This window comes from Leucoraja erinacea, chromosome 8 (assembly GCF_028641065.1).
Source record: "Leucoraja erinacea ecotype New England chromosome 8, Leri_hhj_1, whole genome shotgun sequence".
Lineage (NCBI taxonomy): Eukaryota > Metazoa > Chordata > Chondrichthyes > Rajiformes > Rajidae > Leucoraja > Leucoraja erinaceus.
In genome coordinates this window covers 56417945-56445437 of record NC_073384.1, presented here as the reverse complement: position 1 = coordinate 56445437, position 27493 = coordinate 56417945, and the positions used below count along the sequence as shown (strand labels likewise).

At 39.7% G+C, this 27493-nt stretch overlaps 1 protein-coding gene across 2 annotated transcripts in view; it reads left to right on the top strand.

Annotated features, from left to right (window-relative positions):
* The window catches only part of cenpf (centromere protein F), a 59960-nt gene that overhangs the window by 28572 nt on the left and 3895 nt on the right, over positions 1-27493 (top strand). For both annotated transcript variants that reach the window (XM_055639746.1, XM_055639747.1), the window contains exons 8-18: positions 2660-2785; positions 3346-3474; positions 3856-3978; positions 6003-6138; positions 9565-13973; positions 16498-18741; positions 19224-19373; positions 20714-20887; positions 21460-21597; positions 24372-24549; positions 25487-26050. In XM_055639746.1, the coding sequence (XP_055495721.1) occupies positions 2660-2785; positions 3346-3474; positions 3856-3978; positions 6003-6138; positions 9565-13973; positions 16498-18741; positions 19224-19373; positions 20714-20887; positions 21460-21597; positions 24372-24549; positions 25487-26050 (8371 nt within the window). The remainder of the gene's footprint in view (positions 1-2659; positions 2786-3345; positions 3475-3855; positions 3979-6002; positions 6139-9564; positions 13974-16497; positions 18742-19223; positions 19374-20713; positions 20888-21459; positions 21598-24371; positions 24550-25486; positions 26051-27493) is intronic.

Here is a 27493-nt window from a genome sequence, read left to right as displayed (position 1 = left end):
ACATGTTAGTGAATGGGAAAACACGCACTTTCACACCCGTTAAAAACATCGAAAACGGCCAGTTTTTGAGCTGCAATTTACTGTGCCAGTCGGGGTGACCGTGAGGCACAGCTACCTAAATTTACAGTCCAAAAGAAAGATAGAAACTAAGGTAAATTCAAGAGGGAGCTGAAGGTGCAAAAACAGCGGAAGTGCTTAGCGGACATTTGTTGTGGAGATTTAAAGATCCAAAATATCGGGAATTATCGCGTTTGCTCACTGCATTTCATCAAAAGTAAGGCATTATTGACTTTTTTATCTTTATTCATTTGTTATATGAAAAGTTTTAAAAGTGAAAAATCCGTCAGTAAAATTGCAAAATCGCCCATGGTTCTCAGATGGGTTTTAACATGCAAAATGAAAACGCTTCTGAAGCTACATTTACCATTTAAATAATCGTAAACTATCAATGCTTTTTGAAATAAAGCATCTCAAGCATCTATAGCTGCGACCAAATCTGCTTTAATACTCTCTTCTTGTTGCACGTGCATAGCGTTCCTGTGCACATTGTCTATCCTGCTCACAGTGGGTGCCCAATCAGGATTGTTGACATCATTCCATGCTGCAGGCTTGTCTGTTATTAGATGATAAATAAATAAGTAATTTGGGTGATTGTGCAGGTTTTAAACAAGAAACATTGAGAAATATGTTTTGACAAATAATAAAATGTCCTGATTTTGTCCAACTAACAGCTGACAATTATCCCATTCCTTAGCTTGCATCTGAGTAAAATTTATTTCAAAGCGCATTGATGGTCACGCCACACTTAGCATCTTTCCCACAACCGTCGCCGACACAAAACGTCACATTCCTTTTCTCCAGAGATGCTGTCGGACCCGCGGAGTTACTCCAGTTTTTGTGTGTCTATCTTCGGTATAAACCAAGTTGCCAAGCCGGGCAAAATGACTGGCCGTTTAGGTTGCCCGGCGGCAGTTTGAGTGGTCATTGGCACCCGGGCAACCGTGAATTTCGAGCCCTGCTAAGTGTTTTTGTCTGGGTGAATAATTCTATCCAAAGACTGGTCAATGCAAGTCCAATGGAGCAAATGGCTTCCACATGCATTATGGGGAATCTACAAGCACTGTAACATTCAGAGTTGAAGGAAGTTCTGTTCAGTTCTCTCCAGTCTTCAATTCAAGGTGGATGATTCATTTTACCAGTGGTTCAACCATATTTATGTCCAGATTCATACGTAGTACAGGTGTACAACCTTTTATCCGAAGGCCTTGGGACCAGACACTTGTCGGATTTCGGACATTTTCGGATTTCCGAATGGAAGATTTTTAGCGTAGATTAGGTAGGTAGCGCGGGCGGCTTGAAAAGTCTGGAGCGGCTGCCTCGTCCTCGGAGACTTGGGAATCATTGTAAATCATTGCTTAAATGTTAGTCAGTTAGTTTGGAGGGATTTTATGTGGTGGTGGTGGGGTGGGGTGGAAGGGGTAAACTTTAATTCTTAGTCCCCTACCTGGTCGGCGACTCCCAACATCGCGGAGCTGGGGGCTCTGTCCGGCCGCGGGCGGCGCCGGTTGTAGCTCCGACCCCGGCAACTCTACCCCTGGCTGCGAGGCGCTCCAAATGCAGCGCCGCCCGTGGCCGGACGCCCGCAGCCCCAGCTCCTTGAATGTTGGGAGTCGGCGGCCACAGCGCTCCGGAGCTTACCGCACGGCGACCCGGTAAGGCATTGCCCGCTCCCCGCTGGTATCCCAGCGCTGCGACGCCACCGACTCCCAACATTCGCGGAGCTGGGGCTGTGGGCGTACGGCCGCGGGCGGCAGTTGATTTCGAGCGCCGCGCAGCCAGGGGTAGAGTTGCCAGGGTCGGAGCTACAACCGGCGCCGCCCGCGGCCGGACGCCCGCAGCCCCAGCTGAGAGTTGGCGGCCACAGCGCTGCGGAGCTTACTGCATGGCGACCCGGTAAGGCATGGACCGCTCCCCGCCTCTCCGACCAGGTAGGGGACTAAGAATTAAAGTTTACCCCTTCACCCTTCACCCCCCTTCACATAAACGCCCTCCAAACTAACTGACTAACATTTAAGCAATGATTTACAGATGTTTAAGTGCTCCCTGGTCTCCGGGGAGGAGGCAGCCGCTACAGTAGTACAGACCTGGGTTGACCGTGGGTCGTTTCGGGTCAAGTTTGGCGCCAAACGCGAGCTTTGGTGTGCAGACGACATCCTGGAAAAAATGGCCAGTTTTCAGAGTTTTTCGGTTTCCGGAACTCCGGATAAAAGGTTGTGCACCTGTAGCAGCAAATTTGACCATCAAGGTGACAAAAATTAAGAGTGGCATAGCTAGTAGAGCTGCTGCCTCATGGCATCAGAGGCCTAGGTTTGTAGGCTAATTGGCCTCTGTAAATTAATTTGCCCCGAATGTATCAGGATTTGATGCAAAATTAAACATAGAAGTATTGTGTACGGGGTGATGAATGGTCAGTGTGGACCTGAAGGGCCTGTTTCCATGCTGTATCTCTAAACTAAACTAAATCTTGATTCAATCGTTTGAAGCTGTACATGAATTTAAATGTTGAAATAGTTTGCTCCCTGTGCATTATAAACAATGATATTTGAGAGAATAAAGGGAGAAATAACATGAATATCTATGTTTCTCTATTTTATTTTAGTGTGCAGTGGTTGAAAAAAGATTAAAGCAGGTGTCAGATGAACTGAACTGCTGTAGGCAAAATGCTGAGAGCACACGATGCAATGTTGAGCAGAAGTTGAAGGACAAGGAAAAGGAATTACAAGAGGTGATCAACATGCAATTACAATACTGTGACATTGGTTTCAATTGTGCACAAAGAGTGCACAAGTAAAAATGTGTTACAATTTCATATGAACATAGTTGCTACTGGTTGGATAAGATGGGTGTAGGGATGGGGGGTGTTGCATAAATAGTTCATAAATGGATGCATTTATCCATAAATGGATGCATTGGGCAAATAATTCGGTGAACAGAATGGAAGATGATTCTTCCAACGTAATTTTGAGACAATTGTCATGCAGTTTATGTAGATTATGATGTAGAATTGATATTCCTATTCTAGTCAATTGGTGGTGCTTTAAATTCTCAACTGCAGCAAGTAATGTGGATCTCTTTCCAGAGTCTTTCACTACATGTGACAATAAAGTATGTATGAGTTCTTAGGAAAGTTGAAGAGTCGGCATAATGACGTGTGGGGAAATTCGGAATGTTTTCTGCAAATTGTTATTTATTGTTTAATTTGTGTTATCAGTAGTGTTTGAATCTGACTCTGCATTCCTCTGATATTCAGCATTTTAAATTGCAAATATATCTCCTTCTCTGCAGGAAGTTTCTCATCATCAACACAACCTGCAAAGTGCAGATCAACAGATGATGCAAACAAAAAATAAACTGAATCAGGAATTACAACAAGCTAAAAAAGATTACAATGTTCTTCAGTTAGACGTTGATCGAGTACGTATTTTTGCATTTAAAATTAATGGATTCAGTTCTCATTAATGAGTGCAAATTAAATTGTTGAATAAATTACAGACACTACTGCCAATTAATAGAATACTAAGCTTTGCTGACTTCTATAAGCTAAATTATTGTGGTTGGACAATAAAATAATTGTGAACTATTATTAACGTAATAGTTAAACTCCAGACCTTAAATACATGATGCATGATGCACTGGAATGAGGAAACTTAAGAATTATTTATTTCTAAATCGACATACAATCATTACTTTTGTTGTTGGGAAACGACAAACTAACTATAAAATATTTGTGCTTTGCCTTTGTACATCAAGAGATCAAAGGATATGTCACATTTTAAAATATTTTTTTGGTTACAGTTATCAGCATGCAAACAAAAATTGGAAAAAGAAATGGATGAAGTTAGGCAACAATTGCACTATTCTGACCAATTGCTGAAGGCAAAAGAATCAAAGGAAAACAATCAGAAGAAAAAACTTGAAGTGAGTTTTAATAAATAATTTAGATTGTATTTTGGAAGGTCTACTGTACATTTTTTAACCTCAAATTCTCCAAATGCTAATCATTTAAATGGCTATTTGTATAGAGAGGCAAAACTATTTTACAAGAAGACAAGGAAGGCTCAATTAATGATATTTTAATGACTCTTCTGTCTCAACAATAGGTTGCGTTTGAATAGATATTTTAATGTAGAAGACATCTTCCATGGTGCGTGAAGGAAACGTTTTCTGTGAAAGCAGATTAGAAAGTACAAGAAGAAAATGGTTCAGCTGTTGATTTAGGGATTGTGAAATCTAGTCAGAAGGGTGGACAAGTTCATGAAGAGATTTCTAGAGCAGCGGATGTCAGTGGCTGCAATACTGGGAAACAGAAAATGGATGCTCAAGAGCTTATGTGGACAGTGTTTATTTGCACAAGTGTCTGAGACTGGTAGGGAGAGTTTGAGATTTTTAGAAGAAAAGTGCAATTCTGTGAAAAGATCTTTTTTAATTTTGCTAAAGGCTGAAGAGAACCTGTTGGTGTCATTAATCACATAGTTTAAAGATGAAAATTAAATGAGCAATGGATAAGTAAATGAAAGATGGGAGATAAAGATTACTAAACATAATCAAAAACAAAATGCTGGAAGTATTCATTACATCAGAAGGCATCATTGGAATGAGAAACAGTCAAGCTTTTTAAGTCGAGGACCTTTTCAATAACACTTGAAAAAAAAGAGAAAATAAGCATATTCTTTCCCTTTGTGCATATACACACACACACAGTCATGTGGTATGATGGAATAGTAGAATTAGGCCATTCGGCCCATCAAGTCTACCACATTCAATCATGGGTGATCTATCTCTCCTAACCCCATTCTCCTGCCTTCTCCTCATAACCTCTGACACCCTTTCTAGTCAAGAATTTATCTATCTCTGTCTTAAAAATATCCGCTGACGGCCTCCGCATCCTTATGGGGCAAAGAATTCCACAGATTCATCACCCTCTGACTAAAGAAATGTATCCTTGTCTCCTTCCTAAAAGAATGACCTTTAATTCTGAGGCCTCCAGTCCTAGACTCCTCTGGACCCTCTCCAGAGCCAGCACATCCTTCACAGATATGGTGCCCAAAATTGCTCACAATATTCCAAATGCGGCCTTACCAGTGCCTTATAGAGCCTCAACATTATTATATCCCTGTTTTGGATACAAGCCCTCTTGAAATAAATGGCAGCATTAAGTTTGCTTTCTTTACTATTGTTTTAACTTGCAGATTAACTTTTTGGGAATCCTGCACAGCACACCCAAGTCCCTTTGCACCTCCGATTTCTGGATTTTCACCCCATTTAGAAAATAGTCTACACATTTATTTCTACTACCAAAATGCATGACTCCACGCTTTGCTACACTATATTCCATCTGCCACTTCTTTGCCCACTTTCCCAACCTGTCCAAGTCCTTCTGCAGAGTCCCTGCTTTCTCTACACAAACTGCCCCTCCACCTATTTTCGTATCATCCGCAAACTTTGCCACAAACCCTTCAACCCCCTCGTCCAAATCATTAATACACAACGTGAAGAGTGACGGACCCGACCCTTGTGGAACTGTCTGCAAATTAACATTCTTGCATTTACCCTGTGTTGATGAAGGGATCTTGACCAGAACCATTGACTCAGTTTTTCACTCCACTGATACTGCTTGGCAAGCTGAGTTCTTCTAGTTAAAAGTTCTTCTAAATTTCTAGAAGATTTTGTTTTGAATTTGCAGTACCTGCTGTTTTAGGCTCCAAATGAAAAGGTCTATTCTGCAGGTGGTAGAGATGAAATATAAAACTCTTAATACGGGATGGATGAATGTAAAGCAGAGCTTGGTGGCATTAGGAATTTTTAAATTGCGTCTTTTATTGATTCTTGTCTGCAATCAGTTATTGAATATGATTTCATTCTATTTTATCCAGTTTTATTTGTTCAGATTTAAAAATAAACTTTGAATTAGAAATAAGCTTTTATAAATTGTTTTCTGTCAGGATGTCCAGGAAGAACGGAACAGTCTTAGAAGTCAGCTTCTCCAGAATTCTACCAACATTTGCAAACTGAAAAATGAACTACAAACAGTGAAGCAGGATTTTACCCGTGCATCCAACTGTGGGGAAGATATGAAAAGTAAGTCTTTTACCTTTTTACTCATTGGCTATGTAAAATGTAAGGAGTAAGAAAAGTAATCGGCTTAATCTTTTCTGCTTGCTGATTTTATGAAGAATTGTTTTAAATTTGCAATTTATAAAAGTTGTCTCAAACAATTGTTCTTGGAGAACAACTGCTTTAAATCCGCACAAATCAGATGTGGGATTACGACTGGTTAAATGACGACCAGCAGTCTATCCTTGCATTGTTAGCTGTTGATTGGTTTCCAGGGCCGAGAACAATTTACTATGATTACAAGTGGAGCTGACTGCTATAATTTCATGGCCAACAGCCAAATCTTCTGACATATGGAAGTCTAAAATGGTAGATTTCTGTTAGTGGTGGGAATAAAATTAGAAATCCAAATCACCAGCAGAGAAACAGATTTTTGAGGTGTGATTGTGATTGCCTAAGTGTTATTTGAAGAAGTTCTATCCACCTCCCCCTTGCATTTCAACATGAAAAAAAATCAAAAAGCATATTTCATTCACATTTAACCAATTGATTTCAATGTGGTGATGCTTTAATTAGATTAGAATTGATAACGATAAATGCTATTCACTTGGTATTAATAATTCAAATAATATGAAATGAAAACTGAAGTTACTTGAGTTATTTCTAATGTGTATTCGAGACCATTATAATGGGACATTACGGTAATAAAGCTCAAGTTTTTCTGAACTAAAACACCCCTTCAATTCCTCAATTCATACTAAAGACTACGATAGCCAACTTGTAATTAGAATGCCCGCATTTCATCTTGTTATCCTTAGCTGAGTTTGGTGCCAATGAGACCCAAGTATTCTCCAAAACAAAAGGAGGAAAATCTGTGCAATTAATCCTTCATTTCCCAAAGTGAATGATAAAGTGGTTACCTTAGAGTTGGTTTCCAACGTTAAACTTTATCAAATAAAAATATATTGTTACTTTTTTTTCAATTAACATTTTTTCACTATATTCTCTAATAGTGAAATTTATAATTGTTCCAATTTTAACTCCCTGGAATATCTCTAAACATAAAAATGTGAGCATCTTAAAAGATACGTATTAATAACTTAGAACCAAGTTGGTCTTGTGGACAGTGGCAAAGCAATTGTGCAAGCCAAAGGTGCACATAAAAATCGGGTTATATCCCTGTTTAGGACTCTTCTTTTTTGATTCCCACAACAAAGTTGTATTGGAAAAGTGCAGCTTTTAGTTATTTTCCAAAAACATTTTGCACTTAAAATATATAAAATTTTAAAAGAAAAAGCCATCAGATTTGAAAATATCTATTTGGGTAAATATAAGCAATAGTTGTTTTACTGCTTTTGGAGAAGTTAAGCTGTAAAAAAAAAGGCTTAAAATGCCAATTAAAAAACTTGCACAGGCTTCCTGTCAAAAATGATATGATTATCAAAGTATTCTTAATTTCTTCATCTGATTTACTTTGAATACAGTACAAAGTCTCTGAAATAGTACAGTCCTGAGGAGAACTGAGTCACTGGCAGCAACGTGGGGAGCTGTATGATAAATTGCAGGTGCACTGAATTCCAAAATTGCTGTCGGCCTCTGAATGCTCTGATGACAAAATTGGTCAATTTGCTTGAATTTCAACTATAAAATATGAAAAAGAGTTAGCTTTGGGTAGTTTTGATTATGCAGTCATATTACATGCTGATTCAACCGGATGCAACAATCAATGTTAGGGTGAATGTTATTCCTATGCAATAATACTCTTAATTACGTGTGAAATAAAGGCCAAAAAAAGGTACAGGTGCACAACCTTTTAATCCGAAAGCCTTGGGACCAGACACTTCTCGGATTTCGGGAATTTTTCGTATTTCGGAATGGAATATTTTTAGCGTATATTAGGTAGGTAGCGCAGGCGGCTTGAAAAGTCTGGAGCGGCTGCCTCCTCCCCGGAGACCGGGGAATCATTGTAAATCATTGTTTAAATGTTAGTCAGTTAGCTTGGAGGGATTTTATGTGGTGGGGGGGGGGTGAAGGGGGAAACTTTAATTCTTAGTCCCCTACCTGGTCAGAGAGGCAGGGAGCGGGCAATGCCTTACCGGGTCACCGTGCAGTAAGCTCCGGAGCGCTGACTCCCAACATCACGGGGCTGGGGGCTGCGGGCGTCCGGCCGCGGGCGGCACCGGTTGGAGCTCCGACCCCGGCAACTCTACCCCTGGCTGCGTGGCGCTCCAAATCCAGCGCCGGACATACATTACGCAAATAGACCCCAGCACCGCTATGTTTTTACGTTGGCGGCATCGCATTGCTGTGCTGGAAGGAAAACCAGCGGGGAGCGGGCTCCATGCCTCTACCCCCCCCGCCGTGCTGTAAGCTCCGGAGCGCGATGGCGATTGTCCCGCGACACTCAACATCGCCGGGAGCTGGGGCTGCGGTCTTGATGTGGAGCCCCCGCGGGCCGTCCGCTGGATTTGGCGCGCGCCGCGCAGTGATGGGGTAGAGTTGACCCCGGGGTCGGAGAGAAGTCGCCGTTGCAACCGAAAAGCCGCCTCCAGGTACCCCGGCGATGTTGCCGTCCGCAGTCGGCGGCCACAGCGCTCTGGAGCTTACTGCACGGCGACCCCGTAAGGCACTGCCAGCTCCGCCCCGAGGTGAGTCGGCACCAGAGTCCCCGGCCTCTTCTGTTGGAGGCCGCTCCTCATTGCAGCCCCAACGACAACTGAGACCCGACAAAGAAAAGGTCGGGTCTCCAGTGCAGGGTGAGATTTAAAAGTTTCCCCCTCCCTCCCACACCACCCCCCCCCCCAACACACACACACCCCAACAAAAAATAACAAAAACCCCCCCGCCCCCCCCGGATTGTCTCCGCTCCCCCGCCTCTCCCACCAGGTAAAGCCCTCCCCCCCCCCCCCCCCCCCCCCCCACACATAAAAGCCCTCCAAACTTACTGACTAACATTTAAGCAATGATTTACAGATGCTTAAGTGTCTCCCCGGTCTCCGGGGAGGAGGCAGCCGTTACAGTAGTACAGACCTGGGTTGACCGTGGGTCGTTTCGGGTCAAGTTTGGTGCCAAACGCGAGGTTTTACAGACGACATCCTGGAAAAAAATGTCCGGTTTTCGGTGCTTTTCGGTTTCCGGAACTCCGGATAAAAGGTTGTGCACCTGTATGAGGTGGGTTTAAAAAAACATGGTGTTTCTGTAAACTTATTTTTAACATATAAAATAAAACTAATTTAATTTAACTTGAGGAGAATTTCCTTTGGTGAAACACTGTGTAGAAGGAGCAATTTGTTTACATTCAGTGTACAGATTAAATCTTCCCTTTCCAAGGCCAATTTGAATGTTAATTTAGTATTTGCAAAACTAGTGTTCATTTTTGTTTAAACCTAAATTTAATTTGCAGAGATTTGTGGCTTTTTGATTTCTGTACTATGCCTTTCATATTTCTAGATAAGAACATTGCTCTGGACAATGAGCTGAAAGGTCTTCGACAACAGAGGGATGAACAAAGCAAATCATCGTGTATGATTATGGAAAACCTTAAAATACAAATTGCACATCTGAAAAAGGAGCAAGAGCAAGTTCAAAAATTCATGAAAGAGAAAGATAGGAACATCGAACAGTTGAACATCCAAATTGGTACAATGGAAAATAAGACTGAAGACCTACAAAAACAATTGCAGTTAAAGGAAAAGACATGTCATGAACTGAAGCAGGAAAACAGTTCTCTGGCTCAGTGGAAGGCAGAAAATACCCAAGCTTTGGACGGTGTTAACCAGAAAACAGAAGGGATGGAGAACAAAATTAAAGAATTGGAGCAGAGTCTTGAGCTTTCTTTCAATAAAAATGGAGAGCATGAACAGTATCTCGAGAATTATCGATGTAAGATTGAAAAACAATCTGAGACACTGAATTTACTTGAGGATGAAAAGGAGACTTTGCGAAGACAGACTGATGAACTAAAACAAATGCTGGACAGTAAAACTTTGGAGTTGGAAAAACAAGAAAAGGCCTTTGATGAATTCAAGAAAGTGGCAAAGCAAGATGAACATGAAGTAGAAAAGCTTAACGTGAACATCTCTCAACTTACATCACAGATAGCTGAACTGGACAAAATATTGCAACAAGAAACCAACAAAGTGGTAAAACTGGAAGAGTCTCAATGTGTATTCAAGGCTGAATATGAGAAGGTCAGTAACGTGGCTAAATCAAAAGATTGTTTGATTGAGATAAAAGAAACTGAGATTTTGAATTTAACGGACAAAATATCACAGATCACACTCAATTTTGAAGAGCAGCTTGTCGGGGTTAATGCAGAGAAAAAACATTTGATGGAAGATCATGAAAAGAGCATGCTTGACAAAGTTGAAGTTGAGATAGCAAAATCAGCGCTAGAAAATGAAATTGTTGGCTTGAAGGAGCAGATAACTTCTCAAGATTCCTTACTGAAACTTGAAACTCGTGTTCAATCTGAGTTGCAGAATAAATATGATGTTCTAATAAAAATTAAGAAAGAATTAGAAGAAAAAATTGTGGAATCTGGAAAGGAAGGTGAGAACTTAAGAGCTGGGATGGAGGAAGAAATTAATCGGCTGAAAATGCAACATGTAGTACTGCAGGCTGCTATGGATGAAAAAGACATATCCATACAAAATTTTGCACAAGAACTTGAGAGCAACATGACTAATTTGAAATGTTTGCAAATAACCAACAAAGAGCTAGAAACAAAGTTGGAAGGTCATCTTCTGCTGGAGAAGAGCCTTCAAGAAAAAGAAGAGTTGATTTGTTCAAAGGGAGAAGCATTGGGGCAGCTTTCTGAGGAAAATGATGAATTGAAGTCTTCCATTAATAATTTACTGCAGGAAAATGTAGAACTGAACCAAAAAAATTCTAGTTTTGATAATATAATGAAAGTACAGGAAGAAATGGTTGAAGAGCTTGCAAAATGCAAGCAAGAAACTGCTATCATGGAGAACATAGTTAAAAGTCTTAAAACCCAGTGTGAAGAACTAACGGATAAACAGAGATTGCTGGAAAGTACAGTAGAAGACAAAGAAAATGAAACAAAACAATTATTGGGTAAGGTGAATGAGAGGGAAGGTAGGGTAAAAGAACTGGAGCATGAGTGCATGTTGATAGACAAACAACTAAAGGATCTTCAAGGCAAGTGTACTGCTACAGAAGAAACCAAGAATTTCCTGGAAGAGCAATTAAATGAGAGAGCACATGCATTATTGATAAAAAATGCAGAAGTTGAGGATTTGGAGAAAAAGTGCACAGAGGATTCTAATCAATACAATGACAAAATTGTGGGCTATGAGGAAAAAATTACGACATTAGTTGAAGAAATAGGAGACTTACTGTCACAGCTGGAGAAAACAAAAGAAGTTGATCACTTAAAAAAAGAACTTGCTGAGTCCATGGCAATTCAAAACAAAGTACTGGAAGATTATAACCAATTACTTAGGGATAAAGAGGAATTGACACACCTGGTACAAGCTCAAGGTGAAAAAGAAACTGCATTTGCAGCAAGAATAGAAAACCTTGAAAATGATTTGGTAAAAGAACAGTCTGAAATTGTCAATAATAAGAAGTTAATTGAAGAGAAAAATATTGTTTCAGACCAGTTAAGAGATATAATTAAAACGAAAGAAATTGAACTTCAGAGGATTCAAGCACAACTTCAGCTTCTTCAGATGGATCTTGAAGATAAAGAGGCATCCTCAGAGACTTGCATGTCTCAATTGCAACAACTGCAGACTGACACAAGCATTCTGGAAAGCAAGTTCCAGAGTAGTGAGGAAGAGAGGGTTCTTCTGGAGATGAAAGTGAGTACAATGCAGGAAGAAATGGACACTATGCGTTTGAGAATTAGTGAGAGCAGTAACAAAGAAGAATCTTTGCTGGGAGAAATATGTCAGCAGAGGCAAACCATTGAAGAATTGAAAAGGCAATTTGAGAAACAAGAAAAAGATTTACATTTCTTGGAAAGTCAGCTATATGAAAGTCAGATGCAATGTCACCTAAAAGAGGGGGAAATTTTAGAGCTTCAAGAGAAAGTGTCTAGTTCTGAAACCTACATAATTGAGTTGATGAATCAAAAGAGTAATATTGAATTTCAACTGCAGGAGTTGACTGTACAAATACATTCTGATTTGAGCAATGTCAAGAACACGCTCCAACAAAGTGAGGAACAAAGAGTTATTTTGCAACAGAATTTGAGCAAGGTACAGTCTGACCTGCAAAAGAGTGACGAGCAAAGCATTTCTGTGCGACAAGAGTTGGCGAAGGTGCAATCTGAGTTGCAACAGAGTGATGAGCAAAGAGTTATTTTGCAACAAAACATCAGTAAGGTGCAATCTGAGCTGCAACACAGTGAGGAGAAAAAAGTTATTTTGCAACTAGACCTGAATGTGGCGCAGTCTGAGCTGCAACAGAATGCAGAACAAAGAATTTGTGCGCAACAAGACTTGCGTAAGGTGCAATCTGAGCTACAACAGAATGAGGAGCAAAGAGTTATTTTGCAACAAAACTTCAGCAAGGTGCAATCTGAGCTGCAACACAGTGAGGAGCAAAGAGTTATTTTGCAACATGACCTGAGTGTGACGCAGTCTGAGCTGCAGCAGAATGAGGAGCAAAAAGTTATTTTGCAACAGGACTTGAGTGTGGTACATTCTGAGCTGCAACACAGTGAGGAGCAAAGAGTTATTTTGCAACAAGACCTGAGTGTGGCGCAGTCTGGGCTGCAGCAGAGTGCAGAACAAAGAATTTGTGCGCAACAAGACTTGCGTAAGGTGCAATCTGAGCTACAACAGAATGAGGAGCAAAGAGTTATTTTGCAACAAAACTTCAGCAAGGTGCATTCTGAGCTGCAATATAGTGAGGAGCAAAGAGTTATTTTGCAGCAGGACTTGAACAAGGTGCAGTCTGAGCTGCAACAGAATGAGGAGGAAATAGTTATTTTGCAACAGGACTTGAACAAGGTGCGTTCAGAGAAATCAAACAAGCATTTGGATCTTACTGAATCTTCACCACAAATGTTAATAAGTGGATGTGAGAAGAGTATGCAATTAGAAAATAAGGTTATGGCAACAGTTGACTGTCAAAAGGGTACTGTTCTGCAGGCGTCTTCATTATGTCAAATTGACAGAGAAAATCTTAAGCCTTATGTTGAACAGATGGACAAAAAATACACAGAAATGAAGGAAGGATTGCCCCTTTTGCAGAGTAACTTGATTGAAGCTCAAGCTGCCTTATCAGGAGCAAACATAGATAAAGAGGCACTACAGTCTCAGTTGAGTATGCTTGACTCCTCATTAGAAAGTGCTCATCTTCTTGCATCTGAACAGAAAGAACAGATGCAGCAGCTAGAGAAGATGATTCAGGACAAAGATAATGAACTAATTTTACTCCATGAGCGTTTTAATGAGAAATTAGCCAACAAGATTGTAAAGGATCAGGATGCTTCCTCTGAAGACACTGACTCGAAGATGAAAAGTTTGGAACTGGGAATTTGTACCGAGACATCTGAACAGTCTGTTGCACAGCTCCAGGAACAACTTCATAAGCTGCAAGCTGATGCAAATGCAGAAATTCTAGAATTGCAACATACTATAACCACAACATGGCAAGCACTTGAATCTCTAAAGGAACAACATTCGTCTGAATTAACACAGTGGCAGTTGAAATTTTCCCATTTGACCACCGAGATGGAAGACAAACTGGCTGCACAGAAACAACAGACAGAGATGCTATCTGCAGAGTTGGAGGGTGCAAGGGTCCAACTCCAGTCTCTGGACCTCAGTTCCCAATCATTGCTGAATGCAAGCCACCTTTCAGAAGAGAATGCTCCACAAAAGGTATGTAACAAAGTAAATTAATATAGTAGTCAGAAACTTGCAAAAGGTGTTTCATGTGTTCAAAGGAGGATTGTAAATTATATTACATTTGTTAATTCAACATTAGTAATAAAGCATTTTCTTTCCTGGAATTATTAGCAAATGTCAGAAACTGCATTTAAGCTTCAGAATTTTTCATTCTTATATAGTATGTTTCATTACCAAGGCCCCATCTGTCAGGTCTGAGATTACTGAGAAATAACCTAAACCAATGGTCTTGTGGCTAATTTAAGCTATGTGTCAATGAGAAAGGTTGACATTTTTTAATACATTTTAAAAATAAATTATGGGATGATATGGAGTAGTAGAAGAATTAGAAATACTGTAACTAAGTTAGAAATAACTAAGTGAAAGGCTTGGATAGAGTGGATGTGGAGAGGATGTTTCCACTAGTGGGAGAGTCTAGGGCCAGAGGTCATAGTTGGGAGGAGGAGCCATCTTGGGGAACGGCTGCTAACCAGCAGCCGTCCGTTTAATTATTTTTTTTTCAGTTTTTAGTTAGTTTTGTTCGTTGTTTTTTCGGAGAAATGGACTTCTTATTGTGGGGGGAAGGAAGTAACCTTACTTCTAGGTCCCTACCTGGTCGGTGAGGAAGATTTTTCTCTGGGCTGCCCGTCGACCCGTCCTCGTGGCCTACCAGCGGGCGTGGAGCGCCCAGCACCTCGGCTTCGGTGGCGGCACAGCGCTGGAGCGCCATCGCGGAGCGTAGCGGGCGATGCCTTGCCTGGGTCGCCGCGCTGGATCGACGCGCTGGAGCTCCGGTGAGCTGGACCGCCGAGAGCAACACCTCCGTGCTGCGGGCCTGCAAGAGCGGAGCGTGCGGCGCCGATATTAACATCGGGAACCTGGGAGCTCCAACTCGGTGCGTCCTTGTCAGCTTCGGAAGCCGACAATCCCCTGCTAGGAAGCGGCCGTTCCAGGTGGCCCAGCCGCTGTGAGGACTCTCCGGACGCCGGAGCAAGACCACCCGGGTAGAACGGCCAGGAACATCGGGCCTCCGTTGAGGCAACAGCGGTGGCCTTAATAGGCCTGACTTTTGGGAGAACTGGGGTTGGGGACTGGACTTTTGTGCCTTCCCCCACAGTGGTAACCACTGTGGGGGGATGATTTTTCTGTGTGTAAGGTACTTTGTTAGTCTGTGTCCAAGATGGCTGTCGGAAAAGAGAGTGGACGCTGGCGCGCTTTAGCTGCCGCTGCTCTCTCTTCACATTGTTTGTTTTTTTTTTAATTTTTGTGTCTTTGGAGCGATTTCTATCTTTAATTTGTGTATTGATGATTTCCTTATTATTTATTTTTCTCCGACTATTTTTTTTCTCTTCTGTTTAATCTTTGTAAGGTGACCTTGAGATTTGAAAGGCGCCCAAAAATAAAATTTATTATTATTATTATTGTTATAGTTGCAGAATTAAACGATGTTCCTTTAGGATGGAGATGAGGAGGAATTTCTTTAGTCAGAGGGTGGTGAATATGGAATTCTTTGCCACAGAAGGCCGTGGAGGCCAAGTCAGTGGATGTTTTTAAGGCAGAGATAGATTCTTGATTAGTACGGATGTCGGGGCTTATGGGGGAGAAGGCATGAGAATGTTGTTAGGAGGGAGAGAGAGATCAGCTATGATTGAATGGCGGAATAGTCTTGATAAGTAGAATGGCAACATTCTGCTCCTATCACATAACCTTCTGATCTATTTGTCGCTCCCAGTGTTGCAGATTTGGAGGAAATGAACCTCGGGCAAAGAGATGAAGGGACTATCCTATAGCCTAATTTGCTTTCCAGTATAAATTGAGTTGGCAAATTCTGAGGAGAACAAAAGAGCATGGAATGGAGATGCATATACTTTATGGCAAGAAGTTGGCAGAGAGGAAGAAATTTGGGAAAATGTTGAGAACAAAAAAGCAAATTGTTTAAATGGAATGAGACGACAAAATGTTCTGATTGAACAGTCTGAATACAAACTGAAAAGATTTCAATTGTAATCATGTACTGTCTTTCCGCTGATTGGCTAGCACACAACATATGCTCTTCACTGTACCTTGGTACACGTGACAATAAACAAAACTGAACTGAAATGCAACATGAAGGTAGAAATCATTCGGAAATCTTTTATTTGTTAAAAGTATTGCGTATACATGGAAGGAAGTTGTGACCATTGTGTCATGAGGATATCAAAATGTTGTAAGTACTACAAAATGTTGAAACATTTTTGGTTTTCTCAAACTGTTTATCGATGTGCATTGAAAAGGCCTTCAATAAACTGATTTGTGTGATCAGTTATCTCAAGTAGAAGAAGATCTGTAGACTCATCACTGGTCTACGAGCTATTTTATTTATTGTCTGCTTATCTGAGTAAAGTCAGTTATAGGGTACGGATATAGGCATAACATTCCCTCCAACAAATACTACGTTTGTTACATATAAACAGCCAATTATAAATAAGGGGGCTGAAGAGATTGGCGTTTTTTAATTACAACCACTTTTGTTTTCCAGCTGATGCACAGCAGTTCAGAAAAGCCAAAAGAGATGCATGCAGTTGAAGATAAATTGGAATGCATGAACCTTCCACCTGTGACTACTGACAGTGATGTGCCAAGGCAGGAGAAGACTGCTTTGCAGCTTGACCCTATAGCGGAAAGGCACGTAATGTCCTGTGATGGCGCCAATTCTTTTGACAATGCCAGGAACCCAGATACTGATGAATTAAATGAAGATAATGCAGACCACCAGGGCATTGCTGAACTGGCATCTTCAGATGAAGTGAGATTTAGTGCCCCAATGGACCTATCTGACAAGGTGCCAAGTAACTCTCGAGTACAATTGAGAGAGGAAAAGAAAGAAAACACTGACATTTTACTCGGTGAAATGGAAGGTTTGCATTCTGATCAGCAAAAGGAGCTGTTTCTCACTGCAGCTGCTGTCACTGACTTGGAAAGTAAAGTGTCACTGCTTGAAGAAGAGAAAAACGATTTATCTAATGAACTGAAGTCCTTTGCTCTTGTAAACCAGAACCTTTCTGACAAAGCAAAAACAATGGAAGCAGAGCTCAATGATGTGACAACACAATTGCAGGTGGATAAAGGTAAAATGTTTGAAATGGCCAAGATCCTCGAGAGCCTAGAGGTGGATAAAAGGGACAGGAATGAACAGGTCCTTGAACTTGAAATGCAACTGAAACAAACAAAGTCAAATAAAGCTAATTTAGAAAATCACATCCTAGAAATGGAAGTTGATCTGAACAAACTTCAGACCGAGAAGGATACTTTGGAAAAGGAACTTGAATCGGGTCAACAATCTATCCACACTCAGACAGAAAAGCTGGCAGAGTTTGAGGCAATAAACAACAAATTTATTCAGGATCTTGACATAGCAGCTGAAACAAATGATAAACTAGAGCAAACCAATAACATTTTAAAGACCAAGATGCAAGAGTTTGAAGCAGAGAAAATCTACAATGCTATTGCAAATGGGGAGCTTGAAGCTGAAATAAAGAAACTAACCAACCAGCTGCAAACTGTTGTGGAACAAACGGAGCAAGTTTCAACAGAAAAGGAAGACTTGATCCAACGACTCCAATATTTGGAAAAGGATGTTAAGTTGGACACAATAGTCGAGGAGGAATTCCAAAAGCAATTGAATCAGTTGAAGGAAGAAAACTTATCCATGAGTAAGCAGATTGAAGATTTGGAAAACACTATTAATATAGTGAGGATGGAAAAATCGAACATACTCCAATCTTTGGAATCTTCTTTATTGGAAAGAAGTGAAGTTGCAGCAAGGTTGAACTCCACCAAGATAGAGCTAGCGGAAATGCGGCATACTATTGAGAAGCTTAAAGTACGCATTGAAGCAGACCAGAAGAAAAGCCAAGACATGGCTGAAAAACACAAAGCAGTTGACCGAAAGGCAGATTTCCTTCAAGATAAGATTGAAGCACTTGAACGAGAGCTTCAGGAAGCTGAGGAAAATGCAGAGGACTTAATATTGCAAGCTGAAACTGCGAAAGAACAGGCTGAAGTAATGGAGGAAGAGAAAAAAGTTATTACTGACAAACTGGAGCTATTGACTAAGGATATCAATTCCTTATCCCGTGATAAACAAGATCTAGAAAAGCAACTACAGAAAAATCAGGAGTTGGAAAGTCGTTGCTCAGATTTATTGAAAAGCTCAGAAGCTGCTAAAAATGAAAACCTCAAAATCGCAGCAGACTATGAGAGTTCTATTAATGAACTGCAGACCAAACTCAGCCATTTAAATGAAAAGGTGAAGAATTGCAACGAGGAATTGGAAACACTTCGAGTAAATGAGAAAAATTACTTCAATCAAAATTCCTGTTTGGAACGTGAAACGGTTCAACTGGCAAACAAACTTCAGAAAGTTGATACCTTAAATGTGGAACTGCAATCTGCAAATGTCGTTCTAAATAAAGATCTTCAAAGATTTCAGCAGAAGTTGGACGAGCACAAAGAGGAGAAAGAGAAGCTTCAGCAACAAATTACCGATCTAGAGAAACTGAAGCAAAATAACTCAACGGATTTGTGCAGTTTGAAGACTGAGGTGGAAAACTTGAAGAAGGAAAGATATATGTTACAGAAGGCAGCAGCGGAATCACAGCAGGAAATACAGGATCTGTCAGCTAAGCATAACGCAATGCTAATCACTAAGGAAACTTCTGAGAAGCAACTGCAGAAGGAACTACGGGCTGCCCAGTTACAGGCTTCTGCACTTCTTGATCAGGTATAATATCATATAATAACGTCGCCAAGACTATTTCAATCCCCCTGTTTTAGGCAATTATGTTATTGAGCAAAATTCCTATTCGATACACTTGCCCAAATTTGATTTTTTTTTTTTTAAACTAAGAATGATTAGAATCAATGCCGTCGTTCTAGTAATTTTAAATAATATGTTTCTGCTTTCCTATTTCTTGTAGTTACATTTTTGAATGGTAGGTGATGTGGCTCAGTGTCTGCATTCCAGTTGATTTACATAATCTGCTTTACTGTAACCTGGATGAGATTAAGAAATTATCATTCCTGCTCCCATTTAAAAAACAAAACAATAATAATGTGTTGCATTATATCAAAAATATTAATAGGCTGTTTTTCCAAGTGAATCTTTTGTGTACTTTCATATGTTTGTGATATCAGGATGTGGGGAAATAACCAAATATTGTAGCATCTTGCTTTAATAACTAACCATTATTATTATATTTTTAGGTAAAAGATCTGACTGGGAATAACACTAAACTGCAGAGTGATTTGTCCGTTGCCAATGGAAAGATTCTGGAAATACAAGACGTTTATACTGAGAAGAATTCAATTTCAGCACAATTTGAAGCATTCAGAAGTCAGGCAGAAAGCTTTAAGGTACAGAATAAAATAAATTAAACAATTTTATACTTTAGAAAGATTAATACTTTAATTTTGTTAGATCAGGAGAGAGCTGTGAGACCTAGTGCAGTAACAAATATCCACCCCACCTGTGGCAGGTCCTCTTTCTTTTTGGGGAAAGCCCACTCTCTCAAAATAATTAAGTATGAAGATAGGCACAAACTGCTGGTGTAACTCAGCGGGGCAGGCAGCATCACTGGGGAGAAGGAATGGGTGATGTTTTGGGTCGAGACCCTTCTTCAGTATGGTAGCTTTCTTTGCTGCCCAATCCTTTAACTCTTCCTCACAATACTTAGGAGGTCCCCATTCGCTTAACACATTGGCCAAACTACCATAACCTTCAGAATTATCTCCCCATCCCTGGACTTGAAAGGTCTTGGATTCTGCATCTTCAACCCTCTTTCTCCCCATTTTGTTTGAAATGGCCAAAATTGGCTTCATGATGATTGTTTTTCAGACTGGAGGCCTGTGACTGGTTGTATGCCTCAGGGTTCGGTGCTGGTGCCATTGCTATCTGTCATCTATATCAATGTTTGGATGAGAATGTACAAGGCATGATTAGTAAGTTTACAGATGACCCTAAAGTGATGGTATTGTAGATAGCGAAGATGGTGGTAGACAAGTATTGATGGGGCATGGTTGGCATGGGCAAGTTGAGCCAAAAGGCTGTATGACTATGATTGTATTCCATCATGGATTGTACTGTATTTGGAAAGGTTCATTTAAACATTGAAAGTAGTGCACGTAATTCTTCTTAATTTAATAGAGTTGTCCTTGTCTACTGCCGCCATCTAGCGGTCACTCCGTCCACTATAACCAAAATCCGTTATAAAGATGTCATGGACTGTATTTATGAGAGTATGATGTATTCAAGAGTTAGATATAGCTCTTAGGGCTAATAGAATCAAGAGATATGGGGAGAAAGCAGGAACAGGGTACTGATTTTGGATGATTAGCCATGATCATATTGAATGGCTCTAAGGATCAAATGGCCTATTCCTGCACCTATTTTCTATGTTTCTGTAAGTAGAGGTGGGAGTCATTATTTTAGAGGTTCATAGACAATATTTTTGTAACAGGATGGAAAATCATTTTTGGGTAATATTAAATTAATTATAACTGTCATCTTGGATATAACAAGAACATTATCATTTTAGCTACATTGATGGATATGGGTGAAAAATAATTCCTTTTAATTATAAAGTAAATTAAGCTATTATGTATATGATGATGGAACTCAAAAATCATTATTAAAAATAATGTTTCAGATGAGCATCTTAAAAATTTCCATTCTAAAAATTCCTTTCTGTTTCTAGATGCAATTAGAATTTTCTCAATCAGAAAATTGCAAGCTGAAAAAGGACCTTGAATACTTACAGAATGAATTGCAAGTCACTTGTATTCTGAAAAAACAAGTTGAAGATTATAAACAGTGCATAAGTTGTATTCAAAAAGATCACCAATCTATGCTTAATGATGCAGAAGTGAAGGTAAGTTATTTCCCCAGATTAATGATCACCAAAGCTGCACCAATTACACAAACAAGTTTATTTATAGCAATGGACATTTTACAGTATAAAAGAAATATCAAAAGCTCCAGGTTCCATTATTTTAGTGCACTGGAGAGAGAATTGATCTTGGACATAGTTTTACTAGGATAAACACGAAAAGCATTCAACACAGGCAATTTTCTCAAAACTGGAATGTGTGGCTAGTTCAAAATATAGTTATGTATAAATGAGCTTCCCTCACATCACCCAAATAAATTCAACATGGTAAAAAAGCTACTTGTTCTCATCTTTCATGAATATTACTTAGAATATTGGGTAATATCTATGACTTAGTGGTGGCACTCTTAGCCGAGCAGCAATTACAACTAACATTTTATTGGTTTCAAAGTCGCTGAATGGGTTAGTTTTTAATTAAGTGCTAGATTATTATTTTTGTACTATTTTGCTTTATCAAATTTTGCTTGCTTTATGACAAGGACTTTGTGCATATTCACAAAAATTAATTTTGAAGAATTCTCATCCATTTGTAAATACCACATTTATTTTGTTAGCATGAAGCTCAGTTGAAGACGTATCAAGAGCAAATGGCTGGAATGAAACAACAGCTTACTGCAAACGAAGTGGAAATCAACAATCTAAAGAATGCGAAAGAAGCAGAAAATAATGCATTGAAAGGTGACAATGGCAAGGTAAAATTTGGATTTTCTTTGTATTCCCACGAGTAATACTTGTCTTACTATAAATTGACACTGTTTGAATGTGTCAATTGGGCAAGAGAAATTATGTTGCACCATTGGTGTGCCAGTACTGTGACAATTTCTATCTGGTAACAAGCTTAATTGCCACCAATGGGCTGGGAGGACTGCAGCCAAATTAAGAGAAGAGGGTAAAACAGCTTAATGTCCATCACAACCAGAAGATTGACGAGAAAAAACACCGAATCCAAGAGTCAAGTGTTTTATTGTCATATGTCCCAGATAGAGCAGTGAAATTCTTATTTGCAGCAGCACATAAGAATATGTAAACATAATGCACTGTAAACAATATAATAAACAAGAGAGAAAAAAGTTCAGTGTGTGTATATATTCACATATACAAAAAACAAAAATAGTGCAATAATAATCTGTAGTTCAGAGCTTATTTGAGATTGTAGTGTTTAATAGCCAAATGGCCGAATGGGAAGAAGCTGGTCCTGAACTTGAACAGTACAGTTTTCAGGCTCCTGTACCTTTTTCCCGATGGCAGGAGTGAAATGAGTTTGGCCAGTGTGGTGTGGGTCTCTGATGATGCTTGCTGCCTTTATGAGGCAGCAACTCTACTAAATCCCTTCAATGGTGGGGTGTTCAGAGCTGGTGATGGCCAAGCAGTTTAGCTTACATTGCACCACCTCCACAGCAATGGTCTGTACTTGCACCCCAGTCTCACACCAGACAACGGTCAGCTTCTCCACAACAAGCCACCAACGGGGACCATGCAGCCAGATGAAGAGTCGGGAGGAACGCAGATTCAAATAGAGAAAGTAAAACATTCAGAACGTGTACAAGCCTGTAAAGAAAAGGCTAGTTTCTAATTTTAGAACCCCATTGATGCTAAGAAGCATGCTGAACATAATAAAGCAAATACATAGCGAAGACAGATAATGATCCTCTCAACACAGCAAAAAACCTGGAGGGATATAGAAGTTAAAACAGAATTCAGGAAGGCAAAAAGAGCACATTGGATAATGTTGACAGGTAAATTCGATGAAAACCCTGTGATGGTCTATAAATAGATGAAGGATTGGAAAAGAAAGTGTAGTGCTCATAAGAATCAAAGCAACAAACTGACTGTTGAGGTGGAAGGTACTATATGTGTAAAGCTTTGATTGAATACTTGACACCTGTCTCTGTGGAAAATGCATTGATTTAGGTGTTGACATTAAAAATGAGTGCTATGAGAATTGGAAAAGACAAACGGTGGTATATTAAGGGAGCCCATGTCTTTTTAAAGAGACAAGGGAGGAAATGGTATAGCCTGGAAGTATAATCATTCATTGCTCTTTGACTGTAGGGAACTGGGAGGTTGCTGCCATGGCATCATGTTTTAAAATGTAGGAAATGGATAAATCAATAAACTACAAGTTAGTCAGCCAACTTCACTAGGAGGGCAAATTATGGGAGAAGTTTGGAGCAATGGCATGCATCGTCTAGGAGAATCAGTGCTTGGATTTGTTGAGGGAAGTAGATAGACACAAAATGCTGGAGTTACTCGGCGGGACAGGCAGCATCTCTGGACAGAAGGAATGGGTGACATTTTAGGTCGAGACCCTTCTTATTGGGGATCTAGAAACCAGTACCTAAAAATGGTATTGGAGGCAGAAAATCTCAGCATACTTAAAACGCACCGAGGTAGCTTGTTGAACAATCGAGATCTGTCAACAGACGAACCAAGAGTGGAAAGTGGGATTAATCCGCAACTTGTGTACTAATCTCTATGCTGTTTTATCTCCTGCTTCAGTGGCTTCTGTGAGCATTACATTCCACATGCCGTATGATCTTTCACTTTTGTCTTTGTCTTCTGATTCACAGAATTCTGCAGTATGGAGCTCAATCTAATTTAATGACTTCATTTATGAAACACTCCTGATTCAATTTTGCAAAGCATCTTTAGATATTGACTGTTGAACCCAGTCTAAACACAAATACTGAAATCACAATTTAGTTCCTTATTCTTTTTGGTTTGCACAATAATCACAAGGGCTGTTAAATACATTGAGCACAGATTTATTTCCAATGATTGTTTAATTAATGTAGAGTAGTACTGCAGATGCTGGTTTAAATCAAAGATAGACACAACATGTTTTTATTACTGTCAGATTGCACTATTAATAGGTAATTTGCAGGAATGATTTTAATGCATATAAGACATTTGAAAATGACTTCAGTCCTATTGATTTATATCTTCTTATTTGAGTCCACACACCAGATTGGAAGTTGTTCAGCCAGAGATGAACACACTTCGTGGCATCTGCATGCAATGGTGTCTGTCATATGCTTCTTGTGCGTGGTGGTGGAAAGATTGGTGAAATCAGGGCCGCGATGTGAACACTCTTTCCTTGACCCCATTAATTTAAATGGAAAAGTCTGATTGAAGACTGCAAGACTTGTTGTTCTAAACCTCCCTTTTTTTATTCTTCTTGTTTTCTATCCATTATTCCCTTGGTCTTGTTCTGAAAGCAGGTGAACACTATCTGCCGAATACGTATTGAATTCTAATTAGGACACACACTTTAGAGCAAGTATATCTGACGCAGAATTGTCATACTGTATATGTGGTTTTCATGGTCAAGGACTTTGAGGTATGGGAAGAAAGTTTTCTAAACTGAGTTGTTAAAGTTGTGTAAATAGTGGAGAGTTTCTTTGGGAATGAATGAGATTCTAATGTGAGGATTAATGGTCGTTTACCAATGGCATCTTTCTCTTAGGTGGAGGAATTGCAAATATCAGTTGCCAAGCTAAAGAGAGACAAGGATTGTGCTCAGAGTAAACTGCTGCTTTGGAGGAAAAACTGTAAGAAACTTGAGCACGAGACGGAATCACTGAAGAGACACATTCAACAACAACAAGAACAGCTCACAAAGCTGCAGAATAGTCGGAAAACAGGTAAAGGGGGAGAATAAATGAATCCTGTCTTTGAATTGGAGAGAAAAAATAATTAAAGTTCAAAATGTCTATTACCCTTAAAGTAATATACTTCCTGCTCCAAACTTATTTTTCTTCCCTTAGTTTGGTGAACAATGCCATTCATATTGTTGAAAAGTTCAATGAGTTCACTTTGAAGTCTACACTGATATTTTATTGAGCATTTTACCAGGAATTACTTATTATTTGAGTTGTTTGCTTTGGTGCATAGAAAATATTGCACTGCCTGTCTGAAATTTGTACATGAAAAACACATGGTTTCTGATATATGCTACACCTCCATGTGACACCTCGAACGTTTGAAAAACTGCATTGTATGTTTGTTTTTCAACTTTCCACAACTTTGAATGTCCCGTCACTACTTTTATGTGGATGTCAAAGTGCGGCAAATTTAGCATGGTTGTGCTTTGCCGAACACGTCTAATGCCAAAGGGAACCTGAAGCTCTTCTGCTAACAGAAGAAACATATATATTGTAGGACCAGTGGGGCTGAGCACAAAGAATAGCTAAGTCCTTTTCAAACATTCGTTTCTTCAATAAGTTTTTAGAAGCTAATTATTTTTTTACTTTCCTGTCTTTTTACATTTGATTTGTGTTTTTTTTGTGCAGGTGTTTTTCCCTGTACAATTCTTCAAAGCTAAGCTGCTAAATATATTTATTTTTGGGCTATCAGATTTATTCAGGACAATGCTAAATCATTTAAATTTTGCTTTAAATTATTATCATCTAACTGTTTACTGGATGATGATGAGAATAATAAAATGCAACAAAACTACTTTTAAAAAGAATTAGTAAAACAGAAATATATTTTAATAAATCTAAATTAACCTAGCCTATTTCTAAGATTTCAGAGGTTCATATGTTATTTTTAATGCCTTGATCTTTATTACATTATTAGGTTTAAATTCAGAGCTAGCAGAATTAAGTGCTGAAATGAAGGAACTAAAAGAGACGGAGGAAAAAACAAAAGAAACTGATGTCAATATGGATAAATATTACAACCTGATCAAATGCACGTACAAATTGGAGGAAGAAAATGAAATGTTGAAGGGCAGGATTGCCTTGCTCAATAATGAATTGCAAAAGGCAGATTCTGGCAATGTAATATGTGTGGCAGAACAGACTTTGGAGGTTACATCAAAAGAAGCTGCACATGAAAAGGATGAAAATAAATCCCCTGGTCGGCTGAACAGTCGACAAACACATCTGAAACCTCTGGAAATGGGTGGCATTTTAGGACTGTCCTGCGATGCCCCAATGAAATTGGATGCGAGCAAAAGTCAGAAAAGGTGTCCAGATGCCCAATTTAAGCGAAACACTAAGAGATTGAGAGGAGCCGAGTCCGAGGAGGCAGAAGATGAACCAGAAGTTGCGCAGAATTATTTGAAGCAGAGCAGAACTGGCAAAGCACAAAAGAAAACTTCATATGAACCAGAGGGTCTTCCAGAAAAAAATAAGAAGGGTGAGTTTTGTGTACTAATATCACAAGATAAAAATACAAATTTCATGGTGGGAAAAATGGAATCAGTAGAGAAGGTGAATCTTTAAAACATAGTTGGAAATGTTATTCTATTTAATTAACCATCTTTGCATCAGAATTATTATTTACATTTGAAGAGCACAGTTTAACTAACAGATCAGAGCTGGTGAGACAAGTCATGGACAGCATGGATGCTCAAGTGCATAATGCTTTTTTTTTTTGCTGCATGGTGCAATTTAAATTTAAGTTCGCTCTCTCTGAGTAAAATAATATTCATCTGTTTCCTGTGCTACTTACCCTTTAGAGCAATGCAGGAAAACACAACCACTTGGTCTTTGGAGAATCCATCTTTGGGCATTCACAGACCTTCTCAGCCTCGCACCAGATTGAATGCTGGTCAGATATGGCTATAACTTGCCTTTATGCTCCCACATCACAGGCTCCACTTAACCATTATGCATCCAGCCTCTGAGCTCAATTTTGATGCTGACAATGTGCAAAGTGGTTTTGAGGGTGATATTTCTTTGCATTGGGGCCCATTTAATATATCCATGAGCTATGCTTAGTCAGAGAAGTTTTAAAAATGATACAAGCCAAGAAGGGTCTCGTCCCGAAACGTCACCAAAGAAACTTGGGTACATGAATGGGAACGGTTTAGAGGAATATGGGCCAAACGCAGGGGCATCATGGTCAGCAGCGACATGTTGGACTGAAAGGCCTGTTTCTGTGCTGTCATATTTTATGCCATGATTGAAACTGGGGGGTGGGAGATTGCAACCATCACGTGGTCCGCCCTGTTTCGACGAATGAAATCAACCCGGTGTGCACAATCAAATAAGATTAAATAGAACAAGTTGTCCTACAACTTTAGGCTGTGCACGCCACATGCAAGAAGAAGAATAAGATTGAAACTGGCAAAAAAGAAAGCTCAAACCTGTCATTGTTAAGGTGAAAGACAGGAGAGAAAAAATGATTAAGCTGCAAGGAAAAAGGGATTGATAATGGGATATGACACCAGGGTATATAAAAGAAATAAATGAGAATATCAGAACCATTTTCTGAAATTGCTGAATGCAGAAGTGTGAACGTAGTTAATTGCAAGTCAAGCTGCTTTTCTTTGAGGTTGAGTTTATTTGGAATGATGTATGAGGTTAAAGAGTTGGGGATAGATTGGGTAGACCCACAGATTCTCTTGCCCAGAGTTGTGGAATCACAAACCAGAGGTCTTGGGTTTAAGGTGAAGGGGCAAAGATTTAATAGGAACCCGAGGTGTCACTTTTTCACACAAAGGGTGGTGGGTGTATGGAATGAGCTGCCGGAGGAGGGTGTTGAGGCAGGTATTATCGCAACGTTTAAGAAACATGGGTACATGGATGGGACAGGCTTAGAGGTATATGGGCCAAATGTAGGCAAAGGGGACTGGTG